General features: G+C 18.5%; 5 protein-coding genes across 5 annotated transcripts; 2 read left to right on the plus strand and 3 right to left on the minus strand.

The window, feature by feature from the left end:
• Positions 1–951: 951 nt before the first annotated feature.
• PRSY57_1344600 (inner membrane complex protein, putative) lies at positions 952–2,220 on the plus strand (the record flags this gene model as incomplete). Its single annotated transcript, XM_012909370.2, has 2 exons — positions 952–1,557; positions 1,714–2,220. The coding sequence occupies 2 exons, from the start codon at positions 952–954 to the stop codon at positions 2,218–2,220; spliced, it is 1,113 nt and encodes a 370-aa protein (XP_012764824.2).
• A 606-nt stretch (positions 2,221–2,826) lies between these two features.
• On the minus strand, positions 2,827–4,233 carry PRSY57_1344700 (isocitrate dehydrogenase (NADP), mitochondrial precursor; the record flags this gene model as incomplete). The annotated part of the gene is made up of 1 exon (XM_012909371.2): positions 2,827–4,233. The coding sequence occupies one exon, from the start codon at positions 4,231–4,233 to the stop codon at positions 2,827–2,829; it is 1,407 nt and encodes a 468-aa protein (XP_012764825.2).
• A 2,101-nt stretch (positions 4,234–6,334) lies between these two features.
• PRSY57_1344800 (hypothetical protein) lies at positions 6,335–9,488 on the plus strand (the record flags this gene model as incomplete). Its single annotated transcript, XM_012909372.2, has 2 exons — positions 6,335–8,252; positions 8,428–9,488. 2 exons carry the CDS (start codon positions 6,335–6,337, stop codon positions 9,486–9,488), a joined length of 2,979 nt encoding a protein of 992 aa, XP_012764826.2.
• Positions 9,489–10,031: 543 nt separating this feature from the next.
• PRSY57_1344900 (hypothetical protein) lies at positions 10,032–11,359 on the minus strand (the record flags this gene model as incomplete). The annotated part of the gene is made up of 7 exons (XM_012909373.1): positions 10,032–10,150; positions 10,253–10,348; positions 10,433–10,534; positions 10,622–10,718; positions 10,793–10,842; positions 10,982–11,047; positions 11,239–11,359. The coding sequence occupies 7 exons, from the start codon at positions 11,357–11,359 to the stop codon at positions 10,032–10,034; spliced, it is 651 nt and encodes a 216-aa protein (XP_012764827.1).
• A 926-nt stretch (positions 11,360–12,285) lies between these two features.
• PRSY57_1345000 (dynactin subunit 2, putative) lies at positions 12,286–14,568 on the minus strand (the record flags this gene model as incomplete). Its single annotated transcript, XM_012909374.2, has 2 exons — positions 12,286–12,437; positions 12,606–14,568. The coding sequence occupies 2 exons, from the start codon at positions 14,566–14,568 to the stop codon at positions 12,286–12,288; spliced, it is 2,115 nt and encodes a 704-aa protein (XP_012764828.2).
• Positions 14,569–17,000: the final 2,432 nt, after the last annotated feature.

The following is a 17,000-nucleotide window of genomic DNA, read 5'->3' on the forward strand; positions in this document are numbered from 1 at the left end:
TTTTTATAATATATATTAAAAAAAATTTTTTATATTTATATATTTTTTTTATCTTTTTTTTTTTTTTATTTTATAATTTTTTTTTTTTTTTTTTTTTTTTTTTTTTTATTTATGGCTAAATAATTTTTTTTATTTTTTTTATTATATTTTACCTGAACGGTTCACCTAATTTTTGATAAATCATTTTTAGTTAGTTAATATAATTTAATAACAAATATATTATTATTATTTTCGTTGTTGTTGTATACATATTACATATGTTGAGTATTTATTATGTGATACTGGAAGTAAAAAAAAAAGAAGAGAAATGAAATTTAAATGAATATACATATATACATATATATTTCATTTTTTTTTTTTTTTTTTTTTTAAATCACTCATAAATTTTAAGTAAATATATAAATATATATATATATATATATATATATATATATATATAGTGACAACCTTATGATATAAGTTTTAATTTTCCATTTTTATTTACATTAATTATATGTTATATCTTTTACATACACATATATAATATTTTACAGAATTATACGTATAATAAAATTAAAAAAAAAATTAATAAAAACATAAAATAAAAAAGGGATATTATTCATTTTTTATAGTATTATATATTTCTATTGAACCAAAGGCATATTTACGAGTAAATTTTTTTCTATTTAAGAACATATTATATATATATATATATTTGTACATTTTATCCGATCAATATATTTTTTATGTAAATATTAAAAAATTTTTATATTTTAGTAATAAGACATCTATATGTAAAAGAATTTATACATTTTTTTAAAATAGATTTCACTAAAATATTATTTATATGTGTACCGAATAAATTTACATTATATTCGAGATATAGGAAAAAAAAGTAGTTTTAAAAAATTTGTATACATATACATAAATACCTTCATATTATTTCTTTATTTTTTTGATATTATGGAGAAAATGGAGAAAATAGAGAAAATTTTTGATGAAACTAGCGAAACACATGCTGAAAGTGCAACTAGACCATTTGGAGCTGATGGTTATTCTTCTGAAAGTTTTTCTATAACTCAACCAAATGTAAAGGAGTACTATACATATTCAAGTATAGACCCTCGTGAATATGGTAGTAATAGTAATTATTCAATGAGATATGGATGTACTGGAAATACCCTTATATGTAAAACACAGAATCCAAAAGTGTTTATACGTAGGGTTGATAGAAAACGTAAAGAGGCTAATAAAAAGTCAATTTCATTAAATGGTTCTTGTTACAAAGAATTTAGTCCTTATGGAGTATTACCTAATTCTTCAGTTCATGGAAGTAATATAGGTGATTATAATTATTCTATGCCTACAAGTAATAGTGTCCAATATAATAATATATACGCACCTGATAAGGCAAATACCATGTCTTATACTTATTCTTTTGATGAATTAAATTATCCTTTAAGTCAACAAATGTTGAATAACAACAATTCTCATTTACGTATTCCTCTATGTGTACAGGAATCCAATCGCAACAATAATGTATGTAACATTATGAATCATGTAAGCCCTTTAAACAAGGTATGAACATATAAGCTCCTTTGTTGAACATTAATATGTATATATATATATATATATATATATATATATATATATATATATATACATGTATGTATATATGTTATTTATTTATTTATTTATTTATATATTTATTCATTACTTTTTCTTTCTTTCTAGAATCCTTACCAACTAAATTACACTATTCCCAAAATGGTAGAAGCCAAATGTGACGCAATTTCTAAGAGAATCATAAATTATATAAAACTTATTTTAAGATATATATATAAAGTATTAAAATTAGCTTTTCAGAAATTAAAAAGTGATTTAAATACAAAAGAAATTTATTATGATTCTTCCATGCCTCCTATAGAAGACATTGATATACATTGTGAGGTGTGTAGAGCCAAATATGGAAATATATTATTAGAAAAAAAACACAAAGATTGTATTTCCTTTTTCGAAGGTTTTGATGAAAACCGCACAGTCTTTTCAAAAATGTGGGATGTAGTAGACAACTGGTTGGAGCCAACAATAAATAATAACAAAATAGAATATATGCAAGTTCATCCGAGAAAAAACGAACAAGTGTATTATCAAATGGAAAATTTTCCAAAGGATGAAAATGGGAAAATTGTATTGCCTCAATTTAGCAACTATGTTAAGGATAATACAGTATTGATATAAATATTTTTTTCTTTTTTTACAAAATAGATTAAAATATATATAATATAATAAGGCAATAATAAACATAATCAAATATAAGTATATATAATAAAAATATGAAAAGCATCTATAAATAACACAAGAACAGAACATACACACACACATATATATATATATATATATATTTTTCCTTTTTTTTTGACAATAGTATACATTTTATTATGATGATTATAATACTTATATATATATATATATAATTATAGATGTATTACTTTGAACTCGATACAGTAGTTTTCTTTAAAAATAAATATATTACGATTTATACATAAAATGTGGTCATTGTGAACACATATATATATATATATATATATATATATATATATATATATATATATTTATTTATTTATTTATTTATACTTCTTAACATAATTACTTTTATTATGTTATAACAGTTTAGTCATATATTTTTTCATAATGATGCAAATATGTAGCCATAATATAAAAAAAAATATAGTATAAAACTTAAATATAATAAAAACTGAAAAATATAATTATTTAGAATATAAATAAATAAAACGATATATATGTATATATTTCATTTAAACAAAATATAAATTTTTTTTTATTTTATGTTGAATGTTCTTGGGGAGCATAAAAATTCCAGTTATCGTTTTTCAATTTATATGAAGTAGCTTGTGGATCATTTTTGGATTGATTTTGAAGTATCTTTAATTTTAGTTTTTCATTAATAGCATTGATTAAATCATGAGTAAAGATATAATCCTTCTCAGTAACATTTTTAATACCTTTAATACATCCTGCTAGATCTTTAGACATCAATCCATCTTCTACCGTTTCGATACATGCCTTTTCTAAAGCATAACAAAATTGTTTTAAATCATCATTTTTATCTAATTTTGCTCTATGTTCTAATCCTTTGGTCCATGCAAAAATAGAGGCTATAGGATTTGTTGATGTTTTTTCTCCCTTTTGATAAGCTCTATAATGTCTAGTGACGGTACCATGGGCAGCTTCTGAAACACACGTAACACCGTCTGGACATAATAACACAGATGACATTAATCCTAAACTTCCATAACCTTGAGCAACAGCATCAGATTGAATATCACCATCATAATTTTTACATGCCCATAAAAATCCACCTTCTGATTTTAATACTTGAGCAACCATATCATCAATTAGTTTATGTTCATACCATAAATTATGTTGTTCAAAAGATTTTTTAAATTGTTTTTCATAAATTTCATCAAAAATATCTTTAAATAAACCATCATATATTTTTAGTATAGTACTTTTAGTACTCATATAAACTGGCATTTTAAGATCTAAAGCATATTGAAAACAAGACAATGCAAAATTTCGTATAGATTCTTCTGTATTATACATACCTAAACATACACCAGGAGATTTAAAATGAAAAACAGTTTCTCTAAGTACTTGTGAATTATCATCTGGAGTAAATACAATTTCAAATTTCCCACTTTTTTCGATTTTTAAAGATTTCTGTTTATATTGATCAGCATATGCATGTCTTCCTATAACAATTGGTTTCTTCCAATTAGGTACTAGTTTAGGTATATTTTTAATAAGTATAGGTGTTCTAAAAACAGTACCATCTAATATATTTCTTATAGTACCGTTTGGACTTTTCCACATTTCCTTTAAATTAAATTCTTTAACTCTTGCAGCATCAGGTGTTATAGTTGCACATTTTATACCTACTGAAGTTTTTTTTATTTCTTCAGCAGCTTCTATGGTAACTTGATCATTAGTCTTATCTCGATTTTCAATAGATAAATCAAAATATTTTATCTTTAAGTTAACATATGGTAAGATTAATTTTTCTTTTATATCTTTCCAAATTATTCTAGTCATTTCATCTCCATCTAACTCTACAATAGGGTTTTCTACGTTAATTTTACCGCATATGTTAAAAGCCGCCTTGTTTTGAATACATCTCTTCGACATAAATTGTAGGTATTGATTTTTTAAAATTCGTATATGCTTTCCCATTATATTAATTAAGTAAAAATATTATATATATATATATATATATATATATATATGTAAACAGGTTGATATGAAAAATGTGTTAATATAATAATTAATTTAATATAAAGATCTGGTAAATTATAAAAATATTAAATAGATAAATATGTGCATATATTTATCAATTCATTTATTTATCATTTTATAATTGATTTAATCATAAATACGAAAACTTTGAGCCAATCATAAATAAATATAATATATTTATCATCACCGATAATATATTATTGAATATATTATAAAAACATAACTGTATGTTATTTTCCAATAACATTTTTTATATAATATAAAATATTTTTTTTTTTTGTGTAGCAATTAATAAAACCTCAAAAAAATAAAACAAAACAAATATATATATATATATTAATATATTAGTATATAATACATGGATCTATACGTTCCCCATTTTCTTTTTTTTTGCTTTTATATTATGATTTAAATATGAAGTTTTTATAAAAGTCATATCCAATGTATTTGAATATATTTAATTTTACGTATTTTCTTACATCTACTATTATTATTATTATTTTACGTGTGCGCTAAAAATAAAGATGATAATAAAATATATAAGATTATATTATATTATATAAAAGTAACAATTTTTTATTTCGCACATATAGTTTTTTTTTTTTTTTTTTATAATATAACATATATTAAATTTAATAAATAAAAAATATATACATATTATATATATATATTATATGTTATCCTTTTTTCACATATAAAACTTATTTATCATTTCAATGAGCAGGAGAATAAATAAAACATAAAATTTTATTCATTTGGTGTATCGTGTGACTTCAAGAAAAAGAAAAAGAAAAAGGAAAGGTATATATACCTTATAAATTGCAGTACATTTAAAATTCTCCTCCTTTTTATTTTTATTTTATTTATTATTTTTTTTTTTATTATTACATTTTCTTTTAATTATATATATATTATATATATATATATATATATATATATATATATATATATATATATATATATATATTAATTTTATTCTTTTTCTTAATATTTTTTTTTATATTTCGAATGAATGTGTTCAATAAATATTGTGATACGTATATATTATTTTATGCTATATATTAATATATATATATTATATATATATATGAAAAATAAAAGGTCATAAATACTACATTAACATATTTTATTATATTTATTATATGTATGTATTTATATATATTTTCTTTATTTATTATTATGCGCCCATTTTCATTATTTTATATATATATTATTTCATAAAAATAAAATAATAATAAAATATAACAATAAATTAATAAATCAAAAATATACCATATTATATATATATATATAATATATATAATATGCGCCCATGTTTTTTTATTTTGATTATGACGTATAAGTTTTCTTCTATATAATTTTATTTTTAATCTTATGATAATTTATATTCATCAATAAAAAGAATGTTTATTATTATATCATGTATTATTCAAGAATAATATGGTATAACTAATATATTATATTATATTATTATTATTTTTTTTTATAAGGTTCAAAAATATTATGAACGTCATGTATATAATTTATTATATATTAGAAAATTATGTAAATATATAATTGTGATATGTATGTTATTGTTTTTTATTTTTTCCCCATATAAATAAATAAATATATATATTGAAATTTTTTTTTTTTATTTTATATATTAAGTGTAAAAATATGTTGGCTAATAAAAAATTAATACATACATATATATGTATGTATATATTTTTTGCATGACAGAAGATATTATTTAATATAAATATTATATATAAATATATATATGTACTACTTTGTTTATCTACAATTTTGACGTATTATTTCCCAATATAATAGTCTTTCAATTTGAAGAAATATTATATATTTATATTTTACATTTCTTTTTTTTTTTTTTTTTTTCTTTTTTTTTCTTTTTTTTCCCTTTCCATATTGTTATAAAATATATAATATCATTGTGTAAATATAATATATACATATAATATATTTTTTTATTATATATTTTGTTTTTATTTTATTTTATTTTATTTTATTTTTATTTATTACTACGTGAGACATAAAAATGGAAGATGTACAAGTAGATAAAAACGTGAAAAAAAAAGACGATTTTAGTCTGGATGTTAATAATAAGGTGAACGATTTTAATAAGCTATCTTATTTTCCAAATGAAAATAAGAAATCTTTTTCAAATAATTTAATTAATAAAAGAGAATTGGGAAATATAGAGAGAGGGGATATCAACAAAATGTATGACATAAAGAAGGATGTTCTATTAACATCGGGTGAAGAAGAGGAGGAGGATGAGGATGACGATGATGATGATGACGATGATGACGATGATGATGATGACGATGACGATGACGATGACGATGATGACGATGAAGATGATGACGATGAAGATGATGACGATGATGAAGAGCACTTTAACAATTACAACTACAACAATAATAAAAACAATACAAGTAAGATTAATAAAAAGAGTTCTAAATATCATAAGGATGATAATTCAAGCTCGTTAAATTGCTTGTCCGATGAGGACAACTTATATTATTCTATGAATGAAGGATATAGAACTAATTATATTATGGAATCATTATTTGATAAGAATTCCTTTATATATTTTACAGTTCCATATAATAAATATAATTACACAAATTATTTTATTAATTGGAATAAAATAAGTTTTCGTATGTATGCTTCATTAAATTCAGTTATGTATAGGAATATAAGAAAAAGAAAATTAGGTAGTATAAGTGATTTAAATAATAATATGAAAAATCCACTTATTTGTATAATGAATAATTTTTTATATTTTCTTTTATTAAGTGAATATTTAAACTTTAACGAACTTTTTAAATTAATGCCATTATGTAAATCATCATATAATATTTTTAATCACACCTTTTGTATTAACGTACATATCAATCCATATAAACAAAAGATTTCAGATATCATTAAATTTATGAGGAAAAATAAAGAATATCAATTTAATATTTTAAAGAATATAAATAACCAAAGGAGGGATCGAAGTAGTTTTTATGAGCAGAAAGAAGAGTTATTTAACGATGAAAAAAAATTTAATATGATTTTATCACATGAATTAAAAAAGGAAAAAAATAATGTATTTAATGACACCATAGTTCATAATATGAATAATAAAAATGAAGAACAAAAACAAAATCCTGATAATAAAAATAATCAATTGTGTAATAAGAATATTATTGGTAATATAAAGAAAAGTACTAATTATGATATAATAAAATGTTCAGATATATCAGAAGTATTTTTTACGAATAATATTCTGAATATGAGATATCTATTTAGTCTTTATGAATATATAAGATTATATTTAAGTAAATATAATAGGGAAAAGGTACAATTCTGTATATTACAACAAAGATTTAAATATAATAGAAAGCATAATAACATCTCTTTTGATAATATATCTCCTTATGCTAATAAAGTTTCGTCCCTTGAATTCAAAGTTAAATTGAAGAAATATATACAAAGGAGATGGAATATTAAAAGTAATTATATACATGAAGCATATTTTTGTCATAAAAAAGAAAAATCAAGAAATAATAATACAAAAGAGGATAATTTACAAAATGATAGTAATAGTAATAATAATAATAATGATAATAATAATGATAATAATAATGATAATAATAATGATAATAATAATGATAATAATAATGATAATAGTACTGAATATTATAGTGGTGGTGTTATAAAAATTATTGAAAACAGATATAGTCATTTATATCCATCATTTTCATCATTCATAACATTAGATAAAGAAGGATATGTTAACATGTGGAAAATTAATAATATTGATTCTGTTCTTCCGACACCTTTATACAAATCAAAATTGTATATTAATGATAAAAAGGATTTGACTCTAAAGGATGGAATATGTCTCGGTGAAGATAAATTTTTGATCGTCGACATGAAATCATTGTATCATGTATCCCTTGAAGGTAATAAAAAAAAAAATTTTTAATATAACAATATATATGTTTTTTTTTTTTTTTTTTTTTTTTTTTTTTTTATACATATTTATATATTGATGTGTCATATTATTAATTTTTCATATAACTTATGTATGATATTATCCATTCGTTATATTATTCCTTTTTATATTGTACATTTCAGATAAAGAAGATCAGCCCTTAAATAAAATAAACGTAGACCTAAAAAAAGACGAATGTGTCATAAAAAGTATCATACAAAATGGAAGAAATAAATGTACCGTTGGTTTAAACAAAACAATATGCCAAAGAATAGACTTAGAAAAAGAATGTATTGAGAGTTCCAAAAGTATTAGTGATGATTTTCAAAAAATGTGCTGTTATGATGATAATACAAATATAGTTTTAAGTAAAAAAAATATATTAATTGATGACAGAAGGTTAGGGGATTATGTATGTTATGTTAATTATAACTTAATAGATTATGAAAATTCAAAAAAATATTATAAGACTACGAATTTTTTTTGTGATATAGATTTAACAGGAATAACATTAACATCATTAAATTCAAATAATTCAATGTTTATATTTGATTTAAGATATAAATATCCATCTACCTGTTTATATAACGATAATATAATAATAGAAACCATGTATACAAAAGAAAATGAAAAGTTAAAATATTTATTTAATATGAAATCTAATTATAATTCTAAATATTATTGTATGAATAAAAAATATAGCGCATATCATGATAATATTATATTATGTCCACCATGTAATGTTGGAAATATTAAAAAAAATAATATTCAATATAAAAATAAATATAATAATATGGAACAAATAAATGATACTTCATTATTTGTCAAAAGTAAAATTATATCTGATGAATCATTTATTTATAATATTACAAAAGATAAAAATAAAAAACAATTTTATAATCTGCCTACATCATATTTAAATATATGGAGATGGTGTAATAAAAGACAATTTAAATCCTTGTTTCATTATTATGACGATTTAACAAAAAATAGAAAATTTCACATTAATTATGATGCAAATAAAAATTTTTATGAACACTTAATATATGATTCTATCTATAAATTTGTAGATACACCAAATCATCTTTTCGTAACCTATGAAGATTCAAATTATATACATTCATTTATGGCACCCTCATATGGATTACATATGACAAGCTCATTTAATGAAACTCCGAATTATATGCACCCAACCAATCTATAAAAAATATATGCAAATGGTAATTATATGTATATATATATATATATATATATATATATATATATCTATATATTTATTTATTTACCTTGATATATGTTAATTAAAAAAAAGAAAAGACTTAATACATAAATACATATATATATTCTAAGTGGATATGATATAATATCAGTTTTTATATAATTTTATCTTATTTTTAATGATATTATTTTTTTTTTTATCTTAATTCAAATTCTGATCCTAATTATGAATTTATTTTATTTTTTTATACATATAATAACAAAAACAATTTAACGTCTTTCTACCATTTGAATATCTTTAAAATTATTAAAAAAAAATTTATATTTAAAAATATATACACATCTATATATGTATATGCATATATGTGACATGTATTATTACAAAGTCGGTTGTTCTTTTAATAAATTGATAAAAAAAAAAAAAAAAATTAAGACTTATGAAACAAAGTAGAAAAAATTGAATAAATAATTAAATAAATAAATATATATATATATATATATATATATATATATATTAAACAAATTATATTTATTTTAATTCTTTAAATGATCGTCTTAGTAGACAACAAAAAGTAGTGAAGGGTAATCCTTTATTTAAACTGTCGACAAAATCTTCAAATTTATTAATACGTGGGTTCGTTTCAATTACTATATAAAAATATATATATATATATATATATATATTAACATAATTTTAATTATATATATATGTCATATAACAAAAGAACAAAAGATTTTCATATGTGTTACCTTCATATATCCCATTTTTCAAAACAAGAGTTGCTCGATATTTCTTTTGTGGTTCAGAATCTTGAATATTTGAAAACTCTATAACTATTTTATCATCTGAATTTTTAAATAATAAATAAATAAATAAATATATATATATATATATATATATATATATGTACATAATTTATAAATCCTCACCTTCTAATATTATTTCAAACCCTAAAAGCTTATACAAGGTTTCTAGTTTTTTCTTCCATTCTCCTTGAATATAATCCTTATGTAATTTAACTGTATTATATTCTAAAAAAAAAAAAATAATAAAATAAAGAAACAAATAAATAAATAAATAAATAAATATATATATATATATATATATATGGTATGTACCCAATTTGGACGAATCAAAATTTTTTAAAATTAAATTTAATTTATTATTAATCTCAGAAATTAATTTGGGATATTCCTCTAATTTTTTTTCCTCCTCCTACATGTAAATATAATATATATATGAATATGTTTATAGAAATAAATATATATTTATGTTTGTTCATATATTACCATCACACTTTCCTTCAATTCTGTGACCAATACAGTGTTAGCCTCAATCTCTAAATTTATCAATATATAAATAAATATATATATATATATATATATATATATATTAATGTGTGGAATATTTTTTAATTTTTATTATATGCATAAATATATACATATATATATGTTCGCCACATAAATTTTGTTTCATACCATGATTTAATCGATTTATTGATATCTTTTTTTCTTTAGTTTTATTCTTCATAATTTCTATTTGCTCTTTTAACAAAGGAAAAAGAAGTAAAGACATATATGTACATAATGATGTATCTAATATATGAATTATAAGAATATACTATTATATGCTTAAACATATTATATATATATAAATATATATATATATATATATATATATATATATATATATATATATATATGCTATTTTATTTTATTTTATTTTATTTTTTTACTTTTTTCATTTTCTATGTATGCTTTTATCTCATTATATTGTTTTTCATTTTCATCCATAACTTCATTTATTTGTTTCTGTAAAGAATTCTTTATATCGATGTTATCTAATATATCTTCCATTATGTTTTGAAAATATCAAGAAAATTACGAATTAACAAAGCATCTAAACATATATAATTATATATATATAATTATATATATGAATATATATTAATGTATAAAAACATAAATATACATATATTTCAATTCTTAATATGTGTATTTATAACAATACAATTTTAAATAAAAAAAAAAAACTAAAAAAAACAATTAATATCATCCAAATGAAAAAAACAAAAAAACAAATATAAAATAAATTAAAAACTGTATATTATATCATATTACGTGTATTAAGCATATTTTTATTTAGTATAAATAATGGCAACATTATATATGTACTTATATATTTCATTTTATTTTATTCTTTTTAATTATTTTATTTTTCCTTTTTTTGTTCTAGCCAATATATTTGTCTTATGAGTTCTTCCATATAAAAAGAAAAAAAAAGAAAAAAAAAAAAAAAAAAAAAAAAACACGTAATATATATATATATATATTTATATTTATAAGATTTTTTTCATTTTGATTTTCCCTTTTATTTTTTTATGAATAATATGATTTATACAATAATTAACATATACATATTTACATTTTATTTCTCAAAATTATTAGAAAAAAATGTGTTAATATATTTGTATGAACAAAATAGGAATAAATGAACCAAAGGAAAAAATAAAGTTTGAACTAATTAATTTTTTTTTTTTTTTTTTTTTGACGTGTAATTATAAAATAAATAAAATAAAATAATATATATATATATATATATATGTATATTCACATATACTTTTATATAATATAAAATACCAAACAGTGAAAAAATAATCCTTTTATGAACATACTTTTAATTCCAAAATAAAAAAAAGAAAAAAAAAAAAAAAAAAAAAAACATATAAATTAATAAAAAATATAATAATATATTATATATATATATATATATACTTTTTTTTTTATTTATTATAAGTACTGTTTTGACATTCTATTTTCGTTAATGTATTTTTCAATAATTCTATACTTTCATCCATTTTAGAATTAATTAATTTGATATTTGATTCTGCTATATTTAATGTGTCGCATAACTTTATTTGTTCATTTTCTAAATCTAATATAAGGAAAAACGTATATAATTAAATGTAATAATTAATAGTGCTTATATGTGTATAAATAAAAACATCATTGTGTGTTGATAAACAAATATAGCATTATGTATTGTAAACATATAAAATATACATACATACATACATGTTTATATATATATATATCATTTTACCGTTAATTCTGGAAGAAAATGAATCAGCATTATCGTGTATCTTTTTGAGTTGATATAATCTTGATAATACATTTGGTATGATATGATGTGTTTTTTTCCATATATCTAGAATTTTAAAAAGTTCATCTATCGTTTCTTCATAATTTCCTCTTTCTTTAGATATATTTAATAGCTCCTTTTTATATTTTTTTAAATTTAGAAATTCGGATTGAAGAATTTGTACCTTTTTTTTGACATTCTCTAATTTGTTATTATCTAATAATGATAATTTATTATATATGTCTAGAATTGCATGATTAAGATCATCATATGGTAACATGGACATTTTATCAATTCCTAGAACTTTTTCAATTCTAGTAATTTTTTTCTCCATATTTAACAAATCTGTAACATGAATATGTCTTTCTTCTTTTTTATTTTTTATTGTATATATATCAAACTTTTGCACGCTTTTTATATTATCGATTTGATTTTCACTACAAGATTGTATATTTGTATTATTAGAAAATAAGTCGTCACAATTTTGTAGGGTTTCAAATAGTGTATGTATATCAGCATTATTACTATTTATATTTACTGGATGGTTCATATGATTCTTATCGTATGTATCACACTTTTCATTTCCTTCATTGTATATTTCTTTGTTGTTATATTCATGTTGAAAATATTTTTTTAATGATTCATCATTTAATATATTTGTTATATCTTTTTTTAATGATAGTAATTCTACTAAAACTTCTTGGGGTTCCCTATCATGTAATATATGTTTTATGAGTTTATCATTTTCTTTAATTTCTTCATCATTTAATATATTATTATTATTATTATTATTATTGTTGTTGTTGTTGTTGTTACCTTCATTGTTCAGCGCTTCCTTTGTAGTATGAATATTTCCTATTTCTATTATATATGATGATATATCATCTACTTCACATTTTAATTTTTGTAAATAACATAGAGGATCTTCAAGAAAACTTTTCATTCCTTGATTATATTCATAATAAGTAGAATTATTATATTTTAATTTATCTGGTTGAATTTCAACTTGTACTCCGTTATCATAAATTTTTAAAATTTTATTTTTATAAAATTCATAAGAATGTTTTGGTTCGTTATATGTACTAATGTCTATTAATTCCTTGATTTCTATATCTTCTTGTTTGTATTTTTTTATCTTTTCTTCATCATTAAGTATAATACTTGAATTTTGTTCTTTTAAGATATGTTCATGTTCTTTTTCACTGTACTCAGTCATCATATTTGATAAATAAGTATCTAATGGTGATGAATATATATTAATATTTATATTATCCAAAATATTTTTGTTCAGATTTACTATATCTTTATATAATTCTTTGGGTTCATTATGGCATACATAATAATTACTACTATCTGGGATATATTCAAAGATTTCTTTTTCTTGAGATTTATAAAATATATCACGTATATCAGGTTTTAATTTTTCTTTCAGTACTTTTTTGTTATTATCTAAATATGACGAATAGTCTTTTTTATTTGTACCTTTATTATTATTATTATTATAATATTCATTATAACTATTCAGTATATCTTTTTTCCTTTTTTCTTCAAATTTTTTGCTATACAACTTTATATTATTTAACATGTCTTTATCTATCATTTGTTCATTTTGTATTTCAGGTGTAATCATGTTTTTTACAAAATTATTTTTATCATCTAGAATTAAATCATTTTTTGATGATATATCCTCTTTTATAATACTATCCTTATGTACCATAGGTATATTTTCTTTAACATTATAATCACTAGAATTGTCCCTTTTTAAATTTTCATTTATATTATTTGATATATTATTATCTTTTCTTATCTCATCCATATTGTTGTTGTTTTCATGATTTGTTTTATATTCACTTGTTTCAATCTCCCTTTGTCTATTTTGAAAATTTTCCTTTTTTTCATCTCCTTCTTCTATTTCGTCCTTCATATCGTTTGAAATTAAGCTCATTATGAATATATTCTTGAAGATCTTTATTTTTTTGTTCTATTGGTATAATATATATATATATATATCATGAGAATGTTAGCATAAATATATATTTTATATTTTTTAAAGAATAAAATTATAAAATAAGAAATATAAAAAAATATAAATATATATATATTTTTTTTTTTTTATTTATTTATAAGTATTCCCAATATAGTGTTGTAAAAATATTGTAAATATTTAAAAAAAAAAAAATTGAAGAATAAATATGCACACATGCATATATTTTTACACTATATGTAGTGTTAAAGGGGAAATAAAAAATAAAAAAAAATATATTAATAAAAATACAATTATATGTACTTTATGCTCCATTACATAGTACTAAAATATAAGTAACTATAATATAATGATGCAAAGAAGAGAAGGATATATGTATTTACTTATATGAATGAACAACCCAATTACCAATTTTTTTTAAATTAATAGTATTTCAATATTATTATTTTTATATTAAAATAATGGGGTATATATATAGGTATATGTTTGCATGTTCTTTGTTTCTATTATTTGTATAAACATAGAAAAAAATAAATAAATGCATATATATACATTACTATATGTTATAATATTTTTAAAAATAAAAAAAAAAAATATATATATATATATATATATATATTCTTTTAGTGTTGTTTTTTTTACCATAATTTATTGTTGTTGTATTGTATTATTAAGGATAACAAGCAAAATATATATTTATTTATTTATTTATTTATTTATTAATAATCATTTAAGAAATAAAGGCATTGTAATTAATATACACATACATTAATTGTCTTTTTTTTTTTTTTTTTTTTTTTTTTTTGATATTAAAAAAGGAACTACCATAAAATAAGAGAAAGAAAAGTGTAAGATTTTTAGATTAACAAGAATAATTACCTAACAATATACCATTTATTTGGTTTATGAACTTATATTATTTAAAAAAAAAAATTAATTCATTGAATAACACAGAGGGAAATTTAAGAGACATGTTATTTATATTTTTTTATAAATCATTTCTAATAAAATACATACATGCATATGTATGTATGTATTTATTCAACAACCAACTTGTCAAATATTAGGTTATTTTATATATTATTATATGCATATATGCTGAACAGATATATGGTATTATTTTATTAATCCTATATATATTAGTGAAAAAATAAAAAATAAGTAATAATTTTAAAAGGAACAAAATTTGAAAAAGCAAAAATATATATATATATATATATATATATATTATTGTTCTTAATAATATATTCATATAATGTAAACAATTAGGTATTTTATTTAATTATTAAAACACAAATATTATATATATTTTTAATAAATATATTTTAAAAATAAATATTTTTTAACCATATTAATATATAAATATATATATATATATATATATATTTACATATAATATTCTTATATATAAATTTATAAAAGGTAATTTAATATAATATATTATTACATATTATGTGAGAAATAAAATTTTCAAATAAGGTAATAAAAAAAAAATAAAAAACCCAAATATATATTTCATATTATATATATTATATATATAAGTATATAATTAATATACATTAAGGATAGTAACAAATCTGTTGTTTAAGCACAAAATATAAATAATAAATATATTAAAAAATTATATTATTATATATCAATTATATATATAATATATATATTCATATATAATATATATAATAATAATATCGTACAATAAAAAATATATATAATATTAATACCTTCTTATGTGCCATTAAAAAGTATATAATAATATCATATATATATAATTATATAATATTATATTAATATTTTTATAATATTCTAAAACCTTATGTAATAATAAATATATATATATATATATATATATATATATATATATATATTTAAATGATAACACAATAATGATACGTAAACATTATTTCAAAAGTCGAAGTTTTATTTTAATTAAATTTTTATTGTTATAATATTATATATGTAATATTCATTATATATTATGTATATATATATATATATAATATAATGCACAGTTGTTCAGGTAAATTCCAAATAATGGTATTTAATATATATATATAATACTATATGATTATTATATAAAATATATAATAATTGTATATTAAAAAAAAAAAAATTTAAATATATATAATATATATATAAAATATACATATTATATATAAATATATTATAATAATAAGCATTGTATATATTAAGATAAATTTAATATAATAATGAAATATGTAATTGGTATATCATTATAATATATTAATAATTATATATATATATTATAATATATTTTTTTTTAACTCAATAATTTTACTTTAATTAATTTCCCCAAAAAAAAAAAAAAAAATTATATATATATATATATATACTTGTATTATAATATATATTTC

Source organism: Plasmodium reichenowi, chromosome 13 (assembly GCF_001601855.1).
Source record: "Plasmodium reichenowi strain SY57 chromosome 13, whole genome shotgun sequence".
NCBI lineage: Eukaryota > Apicomplexa > Aconoidasida > Haemosporida > Plasmodiidae > Plasmodium > Plasmodium reichenowi.